We start from the raw sequence: 24351 nt of genomic DNA on the forward strand, positions 1-24351 counted from the left end.
TAAGTCAGCCGGGCGCGCACGCACAATCGTCCATCTATTTGGGGAGGGCTGAGCTACGGCCGGAGTCCGACACAGGTTGGGGCCGAGTTAAATGAGGCTCAAATTATCGCATGAAAATTTGCTTAATGCGAACCTTGAGTTGGACACACACCTGTGATTTGCACACATACGCACACACTCACACATTTACACTGGCGAGAGGATAAAGTAGGAATGCATGTCAAGCATAATTAGGCCTAATTTGCCGTAATGATTTAAACTGCGTAACGGCGCATAGCAGTTGAAATGGGTCATAGGCACAGCACAGCATCAGGGAAGGCACAAATTTTTATGCAGCTAGCAATAATAGTCATTCGGGAGCTTCGTTACCTTCATTCAGCACCAACACTTTTCGCCTGGCAACAGCATTTACGCAGCCTCGCAGGCTACGAAAGTTAAATGAGCCCCTTAAATGTCAGGTAGCTGTCTGTCTGTCTGTCTCTCTGTCCGTTTCTCTGTCTGTCGGCTTGGGCTGTCGCCAAGGTGAGCATTTTCTTGGGCAGCTTTAAAAGTTGTACGCCTTGACATTGAGCGCCCTGAGGCTTCTTCTTGTGTGGGCGTGGCCGTGAGCGTGACCGAGCGGTGGGTGTGCGACTGAGTGTGTGTGAGTGTGCGTGTGTGTGCGCTTCATGTAGCTTAAATGCCAGCCAAATACAGCATATGAATTTGCGCCTGAAACACGTACGAAATTATGAAGAACTGTCGTAGCACTCCCACGCAACCACACACTCACACCCACACACACACACACACAGGGCACAGGGTGACATCTTCAACTGTACAAGAGAGTGTTGAGTAAGTATTGTTGTTAAAATACCCTGATCTCAGTAAATGAGGAGACGAGAGGGTATATTGCGCTGCTTATTTAAAGTTACAAATATTTAATAAATATTTAATTTATTTATTAGACATTAAGCACTCGGTTCATTTAATAAATATATTTTGTGATTTTCCTTAATTTTCCATATAATTCAATTTATATTATCGTATATCATACGCAGAAGGAGATTTTAAATTTTCTGCAGTTATTTAGACTTGATCAAGTCCATTTACATAAAACTTAAGTAAAGTCTGCTGCATTTGGCAAAACTCTTAGTCGTCTACACTCTCCTTTTATTTATTGGGGCCTGTTGGAGCTGCCAGAAAAAAAAAAACCGAAATGTATATGGACCGTCGTAAATAAAATGCCAAACCCGGCCGCGTCTGTCTGAGCGCCCTTTTAAGAAGGCCACAATATTTAAATGCGTTCATCTTATTAACATATTCGATGTAATTACGCACGTTTTCGACATTTGACAGTGCCGCACAGAAGTATGCCAACGGGTGGGCGGTTAGGCTATAAAGCAGACACCAGCCAGCATATGGGCAAGGGCAATGGCAATGGCCATGCGAATGGCAATGGGAATGGAAATGGGTGCGAGCCATAGCAGAAAAGTTGACAAATTTCTTGACACGCGACGCAACGGCCCAAATATGATAAATGATGGCAAACTAATGGACGCTAAGGCGCATAGGATTAACGCGCCGGCGGCGGTCAAAGGCTGTGCGAAAAAGGCAACATAGACACAAATTCCTGGCCATGTCCTTGATACGCGCGCTGACAATGATGACAATGGCGCTTTGTGGCCAACAATTCAATAATAAACGTGCAAGCACGCTACAAGCGGGTGCAATCGACTCCGGCATACTCGTTCAAGTTTATTTCAGCTATAAAAGCGAACAGAACGTATTTTGTTTTCATATATATATTATATCGTATCTATAAATATGTATGTATCCCTTTTATTTGTAGCTCAGCACGCACAGAACAAAACGAATATACTCTGCTGGCTTCAAGCAAACGAGCATTGAAAAGCGCGCCTCGAGCTAGTCGACCCATTGAAAAAGGAAATAAATGAAACACGCTCGAGAATTGTTTGTATTGTTGCTGTTATTGTGCTACCCCAATTCACTCTTTGCAGAGGCAGTCGGACATTATACAATATAATAGATGCCAGGCTGGACAACACAGGCACAGTCGACCAGGCCACAAGTCTGTTAAGAGAGTGCAGGAGCTAAGGAATTAATATTAGCCATGGATTGACATATAGTTCAATTTATTTGTATATTGAAACAAAACTGTCTTAGAGATAGTCAATGCTGCTTAATTAGACCTGAAATCGAAATTGCCTCAATTATTATATTAATTATTATTATTAATTATAAGACGAGAATCAACTTAAAGATAATTTTAATAGGTGTCCTGTATAGCCAGAGAGGTACAATGAAAACAGAGCAGAGATGAAAAATTTATAGAGATATGTACATATAGACATATATTTTCGTTTCTTTTGTTCTAATATTGTGATACGACTGAAGGATTTCGAACAAAAATATGCAATATGCAATAATATGAAGTCCTTTGTCATTCGATTGATTTCATGTTGTCCTCATATACATATTCCGAATATTTCATGAAGATTGGTCAAAGTATACCGAAATTATTCAAATATTCATTACTTATAAGGCTGCGTATGTGGGTGTGTGTGTGCATGTATTAGTGCTTGTGTGCTGGAGTGTGTGTGTATGTAAGGTTGAAAGTAAACTGAATTTAATATTCTGACCAACTATTCGGTTGAACGGGTTCAATTCAATCACAATCAATTCAGGCAAGTCCGACCATTCTATTCAGGATTGCCATTCCATGCCCACATTTTGCAACTTTGACCTTTAATTCCATAATTTTAAGTTCTTCAAGGGAATACTCCTACTTCTGCTAGTCAGCCACCTACTTCACAGTACAGTGAACTCTATCAAAGTGCTGAGAGAGATTGCTGAGAGATTGTTGTTTACAGGACATACGAAATTAGAGTGCATCTATCAGACTTGTGGCTGCTATAACACCTGGCTATGGCTATGTGATTACAACTCACCGCAATTTCCTGTGCCGCATGACGGAGACAATCACCAGCATGTTGCCTAGTATGGCGGCCAGTATGATGAAACCAATAATGAAACACTTGACGATGACGAATGTCAGGTGCGCGCTGCCCGTTTCGGCGGCAGTCGCGGCCGAGCTGCCATTGTCCGGCGCCTGGCCGCCGGCAATATTTTCCAGGGAAACTGAGCTGCTGCCACTGTTGCCGGTGGCTTCGTCCACATCGATGAGACCATCGGCCACGAAATTCAAATAACTCGCATGGGAAGCCGCAGCAGCAGCGGCCGCTGCTGCCGCTGCCGCAGCCGCCGATGTTGATCTCGCTGCTGAGGGCAGCGTGGCCGTTGCCTCCAGGAGCAGCGGCATATAAACGGGCTGTGACTTCGTCCCCGCGCCCGCATCCTCGAGCAGCGTCCTTGCCGCCGTCGAAGCTGTTGCCGTTAGCCTGCGTATGAGTGTCATGGTGTGGGGCGAGTCGTTATTGTTGCTGTCGCCTGGCTGGTGTTGGGGCCGAGCTTAGTCCTTGGATGCAATGCAATTATTGGCCTGCCATTCACCGATGACTCGTTGCCCTATGGCATACACACAGTAAGGGGCGCTCGGTGCGCAGGACCTGCTGATTGTAACTGTCATTTGTCGTCGTTGCCTTTTATTGCCGACAGAGAGGTTCGCTTGGCAAGTCTGCAATTGAAATGATATCAACGATTTATTAGTGCTCATATTTCATTTCATTTATTTCCTCGGCGAATTCTCTATTTGTACTATCCTCATTCGATTTGTATCAATTTGGCATTTGTTGTGCCAGTTTAATGAAGCACATCGTGCCAGCAATTTATCTACCATACCATCTGCGGCCTGCGGGCCGCGCAGGGAACTTAGCGAGACGCCCACAATTTGTAGAAACATGCAAATGCTAAACCAGCCCCATAAACACCTTGTGCCTTTGATGGCATTGTATAAATTCCATAGCCCCTCGGGCATTTCTCTACCCAATTCGCACACAACAACAGCGACAACACGAGACGAAAAAGAGCAAAAAAAAAAAAAAAAGGAAAAAATACTTGAGCTGAGCCGAGCTGAGCCAATGAAATTCCTACCTACACAGAGATCTCAAATTGTCGAAGCTGGCGTGGTCTACAAGCGCCCAGCGTAATCTCTCTCAACTCAATTGGCTTAATTTGCCATAAATAGCGCCAATGTGTCTGCTGGCAGCAGCATTTTGTGTGGCGCCAGCACAAGCGACCAAATTTCACTTCCTTCCGCTTACCGACAGCTGTTGCCTGTCAATATTTTATCCTTATCATTAGCGTGCGTCAACTTTCAAATTATCTACAACACTCGTACCTCGACTCTCTGACTCGTATGTAAACTTTTACAATTTGCTTGTAATCAATTCAGCGAAAATTCTAAATTCCGCCAACGAATGGATGGCGAAATATGAACAATTTAATTTTGCCAGCATTTGCTACAAAATTGAAGAAAATATGAATGTGCTTGTTCTTCTATTTAGTGAGTAATTAACGGAACTGTGAATAAGTATGTAATGCAATTAAATTAAATGAAATTAGTTAAAGGTGCGAATTGTAGTAGATCATAAAACCAACTAACTACGCACGCACATTATTTTAATGCATAAAAAAGCAAAGGAATTAAACGCAATGGTTTTTATTTTATATTTTATATTTTATTTCTTATATTTGGTATTTTATATTTTAAATTTTATAATTTAAGTTTTATATATTTTATTTTTTATTTTATATCTTATATTTTGTATTTAATATTTAATATTTTATATGTAATGTTTTATATTTTATATCTTATATTTTATATTTTATTATATATATTTTATATTTCATATTTTATATTTTATATCTTCTATCTTATATTTTGTATTTTGTATTTTCGATTTTATATTTTGTATTTTATATTTTATATTTTATATTTTATATTTTATATTTTATATTTTATGATTTATATTTTATATTTTATGATTTATAATTTATAATTTATATTTTATATTTTAAATTTTATATTTTATATTTTATATTTTATATGTTATATTTTATATTTTATAGTTTATATTTTATATTTTATATTTTATATTTTATATTTTATATTTTATATTTTATATTTTATATTTTATATTTATTTTTTATATTTTATATTTTATATTTTATATTTTATATTTTATATTTTGTATTTTGTATTTTATATTTTATATTTTATATTTTATATTTTATATTTTATATTTTATATTTTGTATTTTGTATTTTACATTTTATATTTTATAATTCATATTTTTATAAAATTAATAATATAAGTTTCAGCCAACATCTGGATGTAATTCGAAAAATTTGACTAATATATGTATATTCAATTTGCGACTCAGCCTTTAAATTTAATGTAATGTGTTTTTGAAGCGATAAAATCGAGGGAATGCGTGATTTGTTTGTTGTTTTTAAATAAAACATACAAGAAAAGTTATTAGGGACTAAGAAGGCCTGCTTAGATAAATATCCTATTGCTCTTGGCTAAAGTGTTGCCATCTACAAAAGTGATGTAGTGCGTGCGTGTGTATGCGTGTGTGTGTGTGTGTTTTTGTGGGGTATCTTTTGATTTACTTCCGGTTAAACAAACATTTGTGGCTTTGACTTGGAACTCCCTGAAGTTTAACAAACAGGACACACTGCGTATATGTGTGTGTGTGTGTGTGTGCGTGTGTGAGTTAGCTAACAAAGTATAAAGCTGATGGGAATGCGTTATGTGTTTTGGGTGCTCGCTACCTTTAGGTAAATGAGTTTCGTGTCGACACGCATACAAGGACACTTGCACACAAAGGCGCGCGCGCACGCTTTTCATTTTCCATTTCCCATTTCCACATCTGAAGTGAACTTTAAATCAATAACAAAAAAAAAAAGCAAACAGAAAAAAAAAGTACCGAAATGAAAATCTTGAAATATGTCACGCGGTGGTGCTCTGTGGTTTGCCAAGTGCTTTTGTCAACCACATGACAATGCTTCACAACAATACGGGAAGAACAACATAATAGCTGCAGCTGCCTCAGAAGTGCCCAATGGATCTGGAGGAGAGGCGAGTTGTCGCCGGAGGAACGGAATATGTATGAAGTCGATTGGGATTGGTTGCCGTTCGCAGGCCCAGACCTGGGCATACAACACCAACATGAGTGCCCAAGGTGAGGATATTCCACAGTCACAGTTACCAGCTCGGCTCAGCCAACTCACTCCGTGGCCGTGGTCCCAGTCGCTGTCCCAGTCCTAGTCCAGATTGTTGGCCAACTCGCGAACGCTTTTTACGCTTTCTTTTCTATTCCTTTCTCTTTTCCATTCTTTCCCTTTTTTTTTTTACTTTTCGTCTTTTATTTGTTGTTAAAGTATCTGGGATTTGGCAGAGCTTGTTTGCTTTTGGGATTCATTCATTCTATGTATAGAAGGTCAACGTACAATGGCACAGATGAGTTTTTTTTAGTGCAGACTCTGAATAATATTAGCTACGTAGCTATAATGTTGTATAATATAAATAAATAGGTTTTTTTTTTCATAGTTAACATAAATGTGTGACCAAAGAATATTCTTAATTATGAAAATAAAATTACTTTTATTGCAACATCTAATAAATTTATCTGTGAGAAGAAAGACGTCTGCGTCAGAAGTAATACAATCACTAATATTATTATTACTATTAATTATTTTTTTTTTTTTTTAGGTATAGGAATCTCTATTATGCTTTAAATAATTAACTAAACATATTTGAATTATTCACGTTTTATTTTTAACGTTTAGTTTTACAACTAATCTAATGTTTTTGCCCCTAGTTTTGGGTTTTTCTTGAGTTTCTGAGCAGTGGTGGGTCAGTGGGTCGTTCACACGACGCTCCATTCATATTGTGACGGGATGTGATTCATTTCACTTGGGCTCCGACTGTGGCCTGGGCTGCCCATTGTTGTGGTGCAATGGAGAATGACTCTCTGGCTGGCCGAATGGCTGGCGGGCTGCCTGGCTGGCTGCCTGGGTGGGTACCTGCGTCACAATTGTTGGATATTCTTTTTCTTGTTGGCTTATAAGTTATTTATTCGTACTTATTCTTGCTTATTTGAATTTGCCGGTGTTTATTTACAGGTGAGCATTGGGCGGCAGCTGTTTGCGTTGGATATCAGACGCAATACACTTAAACACAAACACATAGACACACACACACACACACACACACACTCAAATACTGGCAGATCAACTCGCGAAATATTCAAAGATACTAAAATGCGGTTGGTCGGCTCTATATTAGGCTTTAATTACTTTCTTTGTGTCGGTGTCTTTGGGTTCCGAAAATACTTTTCGACAATTTTAATTAACTTTTTATTTATGCAGACCACAGGATTTTTGAGCAAATTTCCCATTTCACTTTTCTGATTTTGCTTACGCTAATTGATTTTACTCCAAAAGTGGGGCTTAGCTGACAGACCGATTTGGCAAAGTACCCAAGAACTGATCAAGCTGTGCGCCCCGAGCTCTCGAACTGGGGTCATTTATCACAGCTGAATTAGTGTGGGCGACAGCAAGAGGAGCGGGGACACACAAATTCAAATGTATGGCCCAAGTCTTTGTCCACATTCGAATTAATTGAGTGCTAAAAATGGCAAAGACAAAGGGCGAGGCCAGATAAAAGGACGAGCAGAAGGACGGATGAAATCAAGCGAACATTTTTGCTTACCAACGACAGCAAATCGAACCGAAAGCGTAAACAAATCGAATGCCAGCGAATCGAAACTAATTGGGCGCCTTGAAATATGCAAAGATAAAGCCGCTGTGGTCAGCGGACCGAAAGGTCGCGGCAGCCAAAGAGAACAAGTGGAAGAAAATTCGGTTTATGGCGACCATTTGATAAATCAAATTGAAAAGGGAACAGCAAGACTTGGGGCTGCCCATCAAATACAAGAATTACAGCACATGGCGTATGTGTTGCTCTGTATCTGTGTGTGTGTGTGTGTGTATGTGTGTGTGAGTGTGAGCCCCTTGACCTTGCGAGTGCTGCGAACTGGATCGGGCAATCAGCTGCCAGTGCGGAAGTAGCAGTTCAATTATTCATCTACCCACAAGCAATTTTTTTTTTTTATATTTTGTTTTGTGCTGCTTTGCATGATTATGACGGAGCCACATGCAACACGGGGCACGGCATCAACGGCACGCACACAAGCATGTAGATTGCTGACCAACTGCAAATTGGCCATCTCCTTGGCCTCGGGCATTTACATTTTAAATTGCAGCAATAGGTATATTTGCATTTGCCAGCAAAATGGCCTCAAATACGCGTTACAAATTTCTGAGTAACATTTTTTGTACACAATTTGAATGTAGTTTACATAACTCACACACACAAACACACATGCACACACATACAAATACACAGTGCTGAACAAGACATTGAGACATTTTGAGGCAAATATTTCAGTGGCTTAGCACTTTCGCATGTCTGATGACAACGATAGCAACACAAGGTCCTGCAGTTGAGTCCTGCTTCTCACTGTGACAGGAAGGCACAAAGGACAGCGTGTATGTATATAACAAATGTATTAAAAAACATATGTATGTATGTGTATTAAGCATAGAAAGCCCGACTACCTTTTCCAAGAGATTGTTTCTTTAGCTTAATACACATACATACATACATATATTTTAGTAATATGAGGCAGTTGACAAATCAAATGTCATCTGAGCATTAATGTATAATATGAAATATATTATATGGACTTTAGGAGAATCCTCTCCGCTGCAAAGGGCAAAACTTTTGCTGTGTCAGCCAACCCGTTTTGGCTTTAAGTTATTCTACGTATGATTGATTTCAGGCTCGACATTTATTGAAGGTAAAGTTCATTCGCAAGGCTAACGACGAATTCAAATCAGTTTCGCTCTACAGTTGGCAAATGTGTCTGTGAATGTGACATTTGAACTTGCTACGCATGAACGAGCCCACGTGTCGATGCTTAACAAGCATCACAGAACCAATCGCAAGTAAAAGAGGCTCTCAGCAAAAATAAATAAATTGAAACAAAAAGTCAGCAGGAACGTTGCAGTCGCACCCTATCGACTGCATAATGCTCGTTTAATGCTAAGCAAAATGATTCGAGGGCCAGAGGACTGAATAAACAAGATATTTAAAAGTGAGCATAAAAGAGAAACTCTTGAATTTAAATTGAAGAGCGAGAAATGAGCATAAGCTGAAAACTCTTGAATCTCGATTGAAGGGCGAGAGATGGGAGATGGGCAGATTACAGAAGAAGACTTCATGGTAGGCTATTCTAGTAATCTTTAATATTTGCTAATTAATTAATTGATTAATATATTAATATATGGCATATTACTGTCTATAACTAGCTAACTAACTTTTATTATACAACTACACTTTTTTGTCCATAGCTATGGAGTGCATAGCTATGCATAGCTCATAATTAATTTTTCTCATCATTTCTCATTTGAATATCTTTGTCAACATTAGTCATTAAAGGTTTAATGTCTCCATTCAAAATAAAATCTAAAATTAAATAGTGAAAAAAAAACATAAATAAAACAAAAAAAGAAATACATATATAAATTAATTAATTAATTAATACATGATTTAATAAATAAATTTAAAAAAAATAAATAAATATCATAGTAGATTAATTAATAAAAAATAAATAAATAAATAAAAAAATGAATTAATAAATAAATGAGTAATTAAATAACTACATTAAATAACTCTCCAACGACTAATTCAGTCGATCCAACTTTATTTGAATATTACTTTTTAAATAAAACTAATATACTCCTTTTACATTTTGAGCAAGTATAAGCATTGAGTACCACTTTTTATTTCTTTTAAAAGGCAGCCCGCCTAGTATTTAGCATAACAAATTGGATTTATTTATTTTATCGTCTATATGCACGATTGAAACGCATCAAAGAACAGCAACGACAGCCAGACTAAAATAAATAAAAATTTAAATATTTATAAACCACACACATATCTCGCATGACCACGAATTTTTATGGGTTATTCTTAAGAAATTAGCTGAGTAAGAATATTATCAATAAAAACGTTAAAATATTTGCAGCCGTATGAATCTAAAAGATATTTCTGTTTATAGGCCGCATTATTGCATGGGATAATAATTCAGCTCAAGGCTTAGCTGAGCTGACAGAAAATTGTTTACAGTCAAAGGTCTGACAATATTTAAACAAACACACTTATTTTATTTTCCATTTTTAATATAGCTCTGCAAAAGGACATGCGTGGTTGACCCACACTGTCCTTTTTAAACTAATATTAAATATTAAAGAAAATGCCACTTGTGCAATTTTTAATTAATATCGCCTGTTGCAGCCACACAAAAACAATTTGGGAGCCAACAGGGGCTAGAGATGAGCGCAGATTTCATATAAATGCGAGCAGGCGAAACAAGAAAACGTATTTTTCTACCCGAAAAAATAAATGTTAATTAAGTAAAAGTGAAAGTAAGGCAAGTTAGTAAAATATCGTGCACCATGTGCCGTGTAACGTGTGCCATCACAAACTTTGGCCAACTGTGGAAAATTGCGCATACGCCGCGTGTGCTCTGTCCGGGGCCGTTCGCTTTTTTCGTAGCATACTTTCGAGGGCGGCGTTTCTGTGCCAACGCGCAAGCTGTTGAATATTTCAGCTTGTTTGCAGTTTTTATGCCGAGTGTGTGGGTCCAGTACACTGGACAGCGCGAGCGCGTTTCCCAAAGCTGTTGGGCCACCTCAGTTTGTTGTCTCTTGTTTGCCATTGTAATTTGTATAATACATATTTAGCTGCCAGCGGCGGCATTCATAGTTTATTTGACAAATGTTAAAGTGCAAAGAAGTCGCCGCCGGACACTTTGTCAGGGGTACGTACAGGTGTTTATATACATTCCGTGTCATTGTTGGTGAGCCGTAATGCCAATGTTTAATTTAGTATTAGGGCTGCTCCTCTTCCTTTTTTATTGTTTGCATTTTGTTGTTGTTGCTGTTTTGGACAGCACGCTTCGTCTATGACCACAAAATTTACGCACGTACGCGCGCACGCACGAGTGTTTATTTTGTGAAATTTAATGCATAGGAAATTACTTGCATTAAATGATGATGAGCGCTGGAAATTATGATATTCAAGCGACTGCAGAAACGTGTTCCGCAGTGCTGTGTGCTCAGTGTGAATGCCTCGGAAATGTTTCAGCTGCAATCGGATGACGGATCATTTGGCCGCGTGAGGGTCACATCTGAATATTAACACGGATTCCCGAATGCTTGTACATATATATGTATGTACATATGTGCATTTACATACATACATATGTCAGACACACGGCCACAAGGGCAACAAAACAGCAGCTGGCCCCGCTCAATGTGTCCGCCACACTGGCTCTGCCTTCCGCATGATTTTGTATTTTTAAATGCACTGATGCAGTCAGCGGCGATGGGCGGCAGGGCGGCGGGGCGGCCAGGCGAGGCAGACCTGTTCGTACTTTAAAAGCCGCTGGGTTTGAATGTGAATACCAAAGAGAAAGCATTTTGTTTTAAATGCCATGCTAACAATAGAAAAGAAGCATCCGTATCAAGGACACAAACAATTGCAGAAGCGGCGGCGGCAGTCGCAGTCTCTGTTGCTCTTATTATGTGGGCGGATCTCTGGCAATGGCAGAGCAAAAACAGCTCCTAGGACAGGAAAGTACTTTTCTCAATTGTTGTTACTTTGCTGTTGATTGTGTGTGTACACGTGTGTGTGTCTGTGTGTGTCTGTGTAAGAGAGGTACATAGGTAGCGTATATAGAGGAAACCACGAGTGGTTGGTCTTGCTGCTGCTGCTGCTGCTGCAGACGGAATGCTTACCTGGCTGGCTGCAGCTGTGCCACCTGTGCCACGTGACCGAGAACGGGCGCCTATCAGGCGCACACACTTTTTGGCTTTTGTGTTGTTGCCCAAGACCACGACCTTCAGTGCCGGCGCTGCTTAGACGGTCTGCAGCTGATTGCAGTGCCTCAAAGTGTGCAATACAAACAAGAACTTTAACACACGCACAGCTACAGAATGCGCAGCTTCATTAGTGTTAATTGATTACATGCCCCAAAGAAGGAGAGCGCGAGGACAAAGTTACCACGACGACATTGACAAACGAAGCGAAAAATTGCAGACAGCCACAGAGGAGGCAAATAGTGCGGAGTGCTGGCTCGCCACATGGCTTGTCCTGGCTTGTTCCGGCTTCGCAAAACTTTGCTGAGCTGTTGATGCAGCTAAGCTACAGCGGCACTATGATTATCGAGCAATCACGTACACGAAACGGTCTGGATTTCGTTTCAGCTCAATCAGATGGCGGCAAGGGCACGCGACCTTCGGCTTCGATTGGGTTTGACATTGTTCCCTTGCCGGTCGAAAGGAATGTCAATTGCCATTTGCATTGCACATCAAATACGCTTATATATACTATATACTTACATATATATATGTTATAAATGTAAGTGGGCTGCCCCAACTTCTCTCCTGCCCCTCCACAAGAAAAACAAAAATAAAACGTATGCCCGGGAGCTTGGGAGCCCTTTTGTTCTTTCCGCAATGGCCTTTTTATGGCTGTTGCGGAACGTAGCCAAGTACACTCGAGTGTGTGAACTCCGGCACATTTTATGGCATTTTGATGCCTAATATGACTGCAATTTTATACTTATTTTATTTACTTACACGCGCACTCATATGAGCGCTCGCATATGCCAAGTATGTCGATATATGAATGTCTGATTGGAAGCTGATTTCCACGCCCTCACACTGCTTTACCTTTCTTTATTTTTATTTTTTTCTTCTTCTTGCTGCCGCCATTAGCGGCAATTACGTACTTTTCAGGGAATCGAATTTGATTACGGCTCTTTCGCTTCAATAAATATTTAATTTTTTATTCAAGCCCACTGGCAGCTAAATAGAAGCGCCTTTACGCCGCCTTCGACTATTTTGGCTCTGCCAAATTGAGCACATTATCGACTCGAGTACTTACATACCTATAAATACTAATATATATGCAGGTGTGTGTGTGTGTGCGCGCGCGTAAATATCTGTGTGCTCTTGATTATATTAGAGTGTGTTTCGTACTATGACCAGAGCCAATAAGCACTGCCCACGCAGTTTGCACGTAAATAGCATATTTAATAAGCCAAAAATGTTGACTAAGCAAAAGCAAAAACAGTAAAAAAGCCTGACCTAAACTGTATCTATTAAGTTTGAAATAGATGAGTTTTCCAAATAGCGTTTTCCATCCGCTATAAATGCTTAAATGCTCTTAATTGTTTTACTAGCCAATTCGTTTTCAAGTTATACAATTCATTATCAGAGAAGTGTTTAACCAATATAGAAATTCGAGAAGGAAATTCATATCTTTATATTTTAGTTCGCCCAGCTGAAATTTCAATGATTTTATTAACAAGAGATATTATTGACTATGTGAAAATAACAATGTGAATTTATTTATAAATGTAAATATGTATACTATAAATTTCTATTCATATACATATTCTTTAATATTTATCCTTTGCCTATCTAAATAAAAATCAAAGCTATGTCATACTTCTATATATAAATAAAGATTATTCAATTTCTACAAAATAATATCTCATACTTAAAAGCATAACGGCATCAACTGCACTGCGCTTTAGCAATAAAATAGCATAAATAAATAAAAACGGATTATTCTATCTCGATTTGTCTACTTGATTCTGGCTGAGACATGTGAGCTTACTGTCAAGCTATATCAAGCTATCAAGCTATAATAAACTTGTTTGCCATTGCAAGATTAAATGTTGATACAAATACAAATAAATACAAATGCGAATTGAATAATTTATAGAACAAATGAAAAGACTGTTTGGCTATATAATGATATAATATAAGCATAATAAATTATATTGCAGTACATTTATCAACTTCATCGAATATACTCAGCATTGAGCTGAAACCTTAAAAGATTGGATATATTTTTTGCTAATTTTCTGTCAGCAACTGTCTGAAAAAGTTTTATAGCTTTTTCATGATTTTTCTTGCGTTGTCGCTGTTGGATTTAATAGGTAAAAAGTTTTTCATTAAGCCAGTTTTTATTCTTTCGAAATTGAAGGTAATATGGTATATTAAATTTATATGATTTTCCTTTATCAATTTTAAAAATTTATAACCTACTCATGTTAATCATAATCTATATGTATACTAAATTTTATGTAATATGTAAGCGTTTTATGCAATTTTCCGTTACTATTCAAAAAGTTCTTCTCTTGCCTCTTTATTATATTAAAAGTAATCTAAAGCCAAACTTCTGCACTTGAAATCAATATTGAAATTTATACTAAGACTGTTGCCAAAATGTATATAGAAATTATTATACACTTTTGAGTTCTATTGGAATGCGCATGAGTCTATTCGATATGTATCAAAATATGGGCAGTTGCAATGCCATAAAGATTGAATAAATTCAATAAGCAAAGCAATTTCGGTGAGTTGAATTCTTTGTGTGGTCCGAGCGCAATCTAATTTGGTGTCCATTGTCCATGAGGGGAAAGCAATTTGAACTTTCGATATGTCCGATGCCCGGTGTTCGGTGTTCGGTAACTACCCTTTTCACGGCCCTGATGAAATATTAAGGACACAAATATGAAATCCCATATTGAATGCTCGGTATATGGCGCACAATTTAACTTTTATTGGCGCTCCGTATATGTATATAATATGATTCGGTCTCGGATTGTCAGCAAAGGTCATGCCTAACTTACTCCACCGCCTCACCCCTCACCGCCTCAGTCGCCCGCACTCTATTTGTTTCGACCTTGCAAGGTCTGGCAAGCATATTGAGCGCAGACAGAGCAGCATTTGTGCAAAATGCTTGTAAGAGGAAGATACATACATATTTGTTATTTGGCTGACGGGCCACGCTGATGGCTGATGGCAACGATGAGCTTCAAGAAAAAAATCACGCTATTCTCAGCTGCAGAGCGAACAATACACGTCAGTGCAAACATATATCAGACGAGCAGGAGACCCGCTGGGCTGATGGCTTTTCTCTGCTATTCGATTGGCGGTCTCTATTTCCTGTTACAAAATAAATCAAAACCGCAAATTGAGATATTGAAGTTCCCTCAAAGAAGCAGAAAGAGAAGAGCGTGGCGTAAAATGGCATTTGAAACTAAAGTGATTAAATTAATATTGAGAGAGGAAAAAGCGACAAGCAAAATGTGACCAACTGACTAAAAAGCAGATCAATGGGTCGCTCCATGGAGTTGAGCGACCGTTAGAGAGCAACGCACGCAGCGCTTGTAAAATGTTCGCAACACACGCGCCACACAATCAACGTATGTGTGTGTTAGTGCTCTTGTGTGTGTGTGTGTGTGTGTGTGTGTGTGTGCATGTGTGGAGTGTGGGCTGGGCAAACACCCGCTGTTTTGGCCACGCATCATAACATGTCAATATACTTTAACTCCCAGCGCCATTAAAGTCAAATGCTCCATGGGGAATTTCAAGGTAATGACTGTTGAGTTGGCCAAACGCCCGAGGACCAGGAGCTTGCCCCGCAACTATTACAATGAAATACCCTATAATTTCAATGCAAATTGCATACTCCATTTCCAGGAACAGTTCATTGAGCACACAATAGCCAAGTGTTGTGTTTTATTGATTAACAACTATGAGAAATATTTTAAAACTAAGTGAAATTAATATGTAAAGCTTGCCTTTAAGTTGACTCTTTACAGGGTATTTACAGATCTTGCGCAGCAGAGGCTGTCAACGGGCCATTAAGTATTTTGTTTTGAATTTCGGGTGCAGAGTGTAGCAAAATCAGATGATGGCACCATCCAGACAACAACAACAACAACAACAAAGACAACATGAGTAAAGTGGGGAAAAAAGCGGAAAAATATTGAAAATCGAATTTTCTCGCATCGCTTGTTTAGGTGAAGAAACAGGCAGCTCCCAGACATGCCATTGCTGTTGCTCCTGCTGCTGCTCCTGCTGCTGTTGCTGCTGCTGCTGTCGTTGCTGTTGATGGTATATTAAAGATGTTGTTTATATTTGCATGCAGGTGGGCGACATTTGTTTATATTTGTTTTCCTATTTGCATTTGTGTTTGTATTCAATCAGCGTCAAGCGAGGCGCCAAAACACAAAAAAAAATAAAATAAAAGACGAATAAAGCTGCAAAAAAAACTTGAACCAACGATTTAACAATAAAAGCCAAAAGCTGAGCAGCTGAGTCTGTGATATATGAGCGTGAATCAAATAAAATAAAGCACGAAAGGAACGGCAAAAATATATCACAAATACAGGCGATTGCAGGTGTGCGTGAGTGGGTGTGTGCATGTGTGACTGAATGCGCTGTCAGCCGTCATTTGAGCTGTCATTTGCCAATGTAGCCAAGGTGAGAAAAAGCTTTCAATTTGATGCTGTTGATGGCTGACTGCAAATACTTATGACATCGAAATTTCAATGGCAACAGAATACATATATAGACACACACACACACACACACACACACACCGACACACACCCACAAATCTATATATACATATGCAGACACATGAGGTAACGAACCCCATTTATGTTGACTGACAACTATAAGTATGGACTTATTATTTAATGAGTATTATTATTTGACTATTGGCGTGGCAGAGCAATTGGGGCTGAGGCTAAGCCTGATTACAATATCATTAGAATGTCATCAGCTTCATATCATACAGTGAAATGGGTATGCATGTCAGAGCTGGGATAAAACTATCTTGCTGTCATATTGCCAGCAATAACGGTGAAAATAAATAAACTGCCTAGTTACCAGAGTCGAGTCGTAGCCAGCCCCATTATAACAACAACAGCAACAACAACAACAACAGCCTGTCGAGAATGGCTGGCTGAGCTCAGCTACCTACGAAGGCTCGCTCCATTTGCTCGTTAAGTTCATCACAGCTGCCTTAATGAAGCTATAATTAGATAAGCGCAGCAGTAGGAGCGCCGCTGCTGTTGCTGCTAACCGCAGTCAGTCAGTCAGTCAGTCAGTCAGTCAGTTAGCCACTCAGTCAGTCTGTCAGTCAACCAGCTGCTACTCACAATGCGACAGCAGATCGCTGCTCTGGTTATCTCTTTGCACAGGCACGGTAGCCCGTCGAGCTATTCATTCATACGCCAGGTTGGCTACGATGATGAACATGTTGGCGCTATGGCCTTGTATTTTTAGCCAACAGCCAACAGCCAGCAGCTAGGACATCGACGCAAAAACCGAAACGTGCAGCAAATGTTGCAAAACGTTTGACTAACCAAATTCAAACTGGCAAGCCATTGGGTGCGCAGCCATTGGAGGCCATACGACACGGACGCCCATGGCGACACATCTACAATTGGGCCCGAGCATCGCATTGTTCACATTCTGTGTCTTCCCGACTCTCTGCTTATCATTCAGCCACTCCGTCGGCGACATTAGGAATGCGCACCGAAATGTCGTGGACTACCGTGCGTATGAGTTATGCGAAATGAGCTCTGAATTATGTATGTACTAAGAGCAGGATTTTGGCATGTGGGAACTTCGTCAGTTGTCTGATGAAAATGCAGAAATGACTGTTTTACTAATTAGCCAGCGAGCCCTCTAGCTGCCTTGATTGATACGCAATGCATTTTGAAAAATTATGTGCTTGGCTTAAGACTCTAGCTTAATACAGATATATTAGAGAAAATGATATGATTCGGTTTGTTTTTGTGTAGATTACTTGGCTTAAGCTTGGGATTCTTTACCAACAGAGCATTCTCTGGGAATTTGGGATATTTTGTAACAGGCATCAGAGCTCGCCCTTGGCTGAGTGTGACGCCCTTGTCCGTTCCTCTGTCCGTCTGCTCATAACGAACAGCACGTGAATGCTAAGTTTGCTTTTGCCTGATATTCATGAAAATCAATATAAAGCCCCAGCTAACGATTACTTGCACGTTTTACGGCAACATTTTGGAAACCCTTTTTTTTTTTGTCCTAAAAACATAAAATCAAAATTATATCTAAGGATATTATATTCTGCTTAGACTCAATGATCATTATACAGATTTTACGAGTTAAGATTTTCAATTTGGGTTTTCTCATTTATAAGCTAGAGTGCTTTATAAGTCCTACTCCTACCAACAATTATTTAGCTCACTTAGTAACAATTTAATATAATTGGACAATAAATAGGTTAATTAGGGCCAGAGAACGCAGCCTCTATGAACACCAGTCCAGTGCACTTGACTACTGAGGAATGTACGTTAACTATACGATGTATGTACGTACCGTACGATGTACTCTGTATGTTTATTGAATAAACATTTGTGTCTATTTATAGCCGGAGCATAATATTGAATTAAACGACGCACAAGTCCAACAATATGTGCAGAGCTCTGCCCCAAGTAACCTTGTTATCCTTGTCATAGTTTGCACTTGGCTCGGCCATCAATCAAAGAAGGGAGCACATTTATTGCAGCCACTGTTGGCTGCTGGCTGCTGGCTGCTTGTTACTCGGCCCTCCCTCTCCTGCCACTGCATATTTTACACTCATTGCAGTGCACACTTATCAAGGCTAATTTCGTTATGGGTCTTCTAATTGACCCTGGCACTTGCAGTCGACAGAGCACTTTATTCGTAAGTCCCCTGGATCGACAGCTTTAAGTTGTTTTTGCTGTTTTGCTGCTGGCTAATAGCTTTGTTAGAGCGCTTCCTCTTTCATGTTGTGGCCAATTAAAAACCCAAGCAAGACGAACTAATTACTAAATACTCGATACAATGAAAATCAAATCAGCAACTCGTGCTGACGTAGACATCCTCGTTTTCTGCTCGATTCGCCAGGGAATGACTGGCGAGTCGTCAATCAGCCAATCACTTAATTAACTACTTCAGAGCCAGCAATTGGTAGCAGCAACTCAAACAAATCCAGCTTAACTGGGCAGCCCATTCTGCTTCTTTCTTCTCATAATATCTTCATTAGTATGAAAAAAGGTGTCAGACAAAGTCAAATAGCTAACTTAAACTGTTTTTACAACAGCAAATAAAACTTGAATCTATGTTTAGTAAATTTTGCATTTAACTTATAAAAGAGTTTTCTTTTTAATCTCAACTCTGGCTACTACGCTATTACTCACTTTTCTTTACTTTAGAGCAATCAATAATACAGTATATATTTGAAGTTATTCGTGATTTACACAAAGAGTTTCGCCAAATATTTGATTAAATTGAACATTAAGCCCATAGAACAAATAGAGAAACAAATCATATATATTGATATACAATTTGTCAATAACAAAACATATATTAATAAATTTAAAAAAATCATAACATATTGATATTAACAGTCATAATACTTCTGAGCTCAACTGCTCACAAAAACGTAAAGAACCAAGCCGAAGTCTCTTGTTCAGCTCGAGAGTAAAGGAAAATGAATTTTTCGGACCATTTCATGAACAGAGCGTAAGGAATCAAACGGCCAGTTGAATTTTTCGAGCTATTTATTTATTTAACTACATTAATATAATATACATATTTTATATGAGCAGCATGGAAAAGAGATCAGATTTTTTAAATAGGACTGCTCAATTTCTCTTTTCTTCTTCATCTCATTGGCAGCAGCCGACATGCTTATAAGTAATCCTTAGGCAGCAACAGGCTCCACTATCGAAAATATTTTTCTTCTACGAGTTCGTGTAATATATGTAAGTTCTCAATTTTAATATACCTTAATACTTTAGCCTCAATTGATCTTTATTACAGTTGAAATAAAATCAATAAACAATTTGCAAAATGATTAATTGCATAAATATTCAAGATTTACGATATTAGTGACGATTAAGTGTCTTCTATTATTCATGCTTACAGTTTGAATATAATATGAAAATTTAACTTAATTTATTTTTGTATAAGAAAATTGGTATGCGGATTCTACACTTCAGAACATTTAAACGGATATTTCCTTTTCTATGAACGTTAGCCGAAAGAATAAATAAAATATATAAATCAAACTGGCAGCTCAATGCACACGTCACAGAGTGAGATAACCATCAAATATTTGTAAATATATATTTATATATTGTTAGAGCTCATTTAAATAAAATTCATATAAGTGGATGCAATTGGATGCTTGCTTGTTTGGATGCAATTGTCGGTAAATTTGCAAGTGGATAAACAAAATATTTTTTGCTTCAAACTTGAACTTTGGCCACCACAACCGAAACGTGTCAAATACATTTGCAGGTGCTCAGGTTGTTTAGCAGCAACAACAAATGTGGAGCGCGATTGCGGTAGAGAACGCAGACAGGTGGGCGAACCATTTTTCAGTCGAATTTCCCAGCTTGTGTACGTGTGTGCGAGTATGTGTGTGTGGATGTTTGCTGGGCTAAGCGGCAGTCAATTGCCCGAAAAACTACGAAGTTTGCTAAAGTTTTCAACAACCTTTTGGTCTCTCGATGAGCACAGGTAAATAACATTCAAATAAAATTCAATGAGTGTGAGAGAGAGAGAGAGAGAGAGAGAGAGAGAGAGAGGGAGAGGGAGAGGGAGAGAGAGGGATACGTGGAATTAGCGCACGTTGCTTACTCGTAATGCAAAATAAATCGAACGAAAGTGCAAAAATACTTTCCAGATTAATTAAAATGAAAAGTGCTAACGGAATGCTCACATACACACACACGCACGCAAGCAGCCAATTGAGACGTGATAAGCACGTCACACACTTCGGAGCGCATAAATAGAAGCGCTTAGTACGTAAATTACCAGAGCCGATTAGAGCAACGAAATCTGATTTAGACTTCCTTACAATGGGTATTATTTTGTGCTGGTAATGAAATATTAAGCGAGCACATGTTATATTATGTGTCTCGTTATATATGTGTATAAATATTTGTGTTTTTTAACTGCGTTCAGCGATTTCAGTAAAGAGCCCACATTAATTATAAATATATTTTTAAATACATTTTTTTGCGTAGGCAAATTATTAAAATTAATTATATGTAAATAAATATTTTCCAGTAGACACAAGTACTTTTTTTCAATATTTTTAAGTGACCACAGCAGGAGCTCAACTGCGTTCAAAGTGAGGCTCTTCATTTTAAGTGTAAAACATAATTAATTGTTCATTAATAAATATATTAGAATGGCTCTTAGTCTAAATTATTCTCTTCTCATCCTCAACTGTCTGTATTTCTAGCTTTAATTCCTTAAAATTTACTATGAATATTTTCTATACAGTTTTTATTATTAATTTTTTTAAATAATATTTATATAAATTTCGCTACCTACAAAATTAATAAAATCATAGTAATTTGTTGACAATTTAATATTTTTATTTACATAATAAAATGGAAAACAGATCTCCATTAAATCAACTTTATATATAATAAACTTTAATCATTACAAAAATGATTCGTGAAAGTAAACAAAGTTATCAAATTTAATTCATGTTCTCCGCCTTATCTGTTCCTTTGATTGCGCTCTGTGACCTATATATGTATGTATGTAAGTGTGGTTACACGTGTCTATTTTGGGCATTTTGAATTGGATATGCTTTATTTTTAAATTTCCATTCCATTTCAAGGATAAGTGCATGGCGTGTGCTATTTTTAGGCACCGGCCACAAAATAAATTTACTGACAGCTAAAGTGGGCAAGCTTCAAAGCAGACAGTACACAGAGCAAATAATGTAGACAGACAGACACACAGACACAAATAGAAAGAGAGAGAGAGAGATAAAGAGAGAGCCAGAGAGACTGACATTATGTTTGCGGGTCATTTAAAGCATGGGAAAACTATTAAAATTTATTGGTGGAAATGAGAAAGAACAACAGGAGCGGCACAATGAACGGAACTGCTTTGAAAGTGGAGAGACAGAGCGTGGATAGCGGCCTACACCCACGCACCGAGCACCAGGCGCTTAGCAAGGGAACATGTTAATGCTGTCGTCGCCGCAAGGTAGCAAGCAGGTGCCACAAGGTGACGCCTCGTGGAAGTCAGCTCGAATGCTTCGGAAGTTCCTTAAAGGCAGCAAATCGTTAGCTCGAGGGATGAATTTCACAAATCCTAACCACATACTTGAGTAGAGAGCACCAAAATAGATTTTAAGATTAGGCTGCAATCTATATACATACAAACAATATATATACATATATATTTAGATATGTATTTGCGAGCCATCAAACCGCACAGCGAAAACTTCTTTAAGTGCTTACACGCCGCGTTTTGTGTATCAAGTGTTTAATAAACGCTTAATATTTCATGTAAACAATGAACATTTGAAACCAAAAAGTTTTCAACAATTAAAGGGCTCTGGGCCAGAAGAAGAAGAACACTGAAATGCTTACCAAGATTTGTAGCGTGGCCGCAGGACACCGAACGGGGCAACTTAATGCCTTCAAGTTGTAAAACACTTAGCTGAGATTTTTTGTGTTTTTCTGCCCCTTCCTTCATGCAAAAAAACACTCGACACAGCAGCAGCAGCAGCAGCGGCAGCAGCAACAGAAGCAGCAGAGTCCGTGGGCAGAGGGCAGAGGGCAGAGGGCAACACACAACAACACTGAAACTTCGCGCGTGCCAAATTCGGTGCAGATAACTTCGAGCTGCGAGCAGTTTGGGTGCAAATTAAAAATGTCTTGTGCCGTGTGAGTAGCTGGCGGAGCAACAGCAGCTAGAGGCGCGCACAGGTGTGCGCGCTGGACGTGTCGCGCGTCCAAGTCAGCAAATTGGCGAGTAGTAGGCGCACCAGGCTACGGCCAAGCGCAACCGTGCACAACCGATAGGAGCAAAGGATAACGCACGACTGTGCCACACGAGCAGCGACAATGACGACGCCGACGAGAACGACGAGGACGACGACGGCGCCGATGAGGACGACGACGACGACGCCAACGTCAACGCCGACGCCGACGCCGACGCTGATGGTGACGAGCTAGAAAAGCCGAATACCGAAAGCATCAGCAAAGGCAGCAGCAGCAGAGACAGCAGCGACAGCAGCAGCAGCAGTTGCTTTATGGCCCATTGCCACAGCGTCGTTTGGCATTAGTTGAAAGTAAGTAAAAATATGAAAAAGAAGTAACAAAAATAGCAGCGGCTATGGCTGCGATGTCGACGTTGACTGCGATGGCAGCAACAAATAAATCGCTAGTAGATTATTCGTGCTGGCACCCAATGCCGCAGCCAGTCGGCTCACCGTCCCGCCACGCCCCCTGCAGCAGCGGCGCCCACTCCTTTTGAAGCGCGCCTGTGTGTATGCTACAAAAAATTGACAGCCAAAGCAAAGGGGACACATTTGTTGCTGGGCGGCCTCTTTTTGGGTAAGTAATTTTCGTTGTTTCTATTTAATTTATGACTCGTGTTTTTCTTCAGTTCTGTTTGTCGTGCTTTTGTTTTTGGGCTTTTGTGTATTTTTTTTTTTTATTTGGCTTTTATTAATTTGTTTATTTGCGCGTCGCGATGCTCCTTTCCACGCTGGTTTTTAAACGTTACTTTTTATGGGCTTTTAATACGAGCTCAGCATCCCATATCCCAACGAACAAAGTCACGAACACACACACACACACACACACAGGCAGATAGTCTTAGATAGACAGCTTTATGCACTGCGGCACGCATCCTAACCTATCCATTCACACACACATGGCTGTCTATATATACGTGAGTGTGAGTGTGTTTGTGTTTGTGTGATTGTTTGTCCTTGCGGCTTCCTGTTGCTTTAGCCCAATGTATATGAACAATTTCTTGCGCGTGCACTGTAAAAATTATCAAAGTACTATAAACCAAATTATCATAATGTAATCTATATAAAAAATGCTTGAAATTTCAAATAATAATACTCGATAAATGTAACATTTATACAGCGCATTTATCAACCTGTAAGTCTATATAACATATACTGTGACTATATTTTACTTTGTGAGTTTGTCCAATGTAGCCTTGGTATCTGTTGCTGCCACTGTTGCATGTCCTTTGGCTGCTGTGAGAGTCCTTCTTGTTTTTTTTTTTCCATAGCTATAACGAACTTCAGTTTATATTGCTTGCTTAAAGCTCATAAATCAGTTTGTTAGCACTTTGTGAAAGTTGAGCAGAAAATGTTATACGAACGCTTGTTGCACACTTGAGGCAACATAATGTGCTTCAAATAACCCATACACCGTGTGCTGCACAGGCCACAAAAAGATTATGCAGTACGCATTTTGATTTACTCTTGCGGCCCACTTAATTGACCGCAAAAGCTGCAAAACTCCGTAAAGCAAATGCTAAAAAAGAGAGACAGAGAAGGAGGGAAAAAGAAAGGACCATCAACGAGCAAATGGCCACAAATGACACGTTTGGTGTTAAATGGAGGTCGCCAATTGGGTGCTCGTATATATGAATATG

The 24351-nt window shown here is 39.0% G+C and overlaps 1 protein-coding gene across 1 annotated transcript in view; it reads right to left on the reverse strand.

Moving 5' to 3' along the window:
- The window catches only part of Octbeta1R (Octopamine beta1 receptor), a 30691-nt gene extending 7916 nt beyond the window's left edge, over window positions 1-22775 (reverse strand). The window contains exons 1-2 of the mRNA XM_030386597.2: window positions 22320-22775; window positions 2952-3637 (exon numbers count right to left, since the gene is read on the reverse strand). Coding sequence (XP_030242457.1) covers window positions 2952-3418 — 467 coding nt within the window. The 5' untranslated portion in view covers window positions 3419-3637; window positions 22320-22775. The remainder of the gene's footprint in view (window positions 1-2951; window positions 3638-22319) is intronic.
- Between the last annotated feature and the right edge of the window lie 1576 nt (window positions 22776-24351).

This window comes from Drosophila navojoa, chromosome 2 (genome assembly GCF_054131105.1).
Source record: "Drosophila navojoa isolate 15081-1374.11 chromosome 2, UAZ_NAV_1.0, whole genome shotgun sequence".
Lineage (NCBI taxonomy): Eukaryota > Metazoa > Arthropoda > Insecta > Diptera > Drosophilidae > Drosophila > Drosophila navojoa.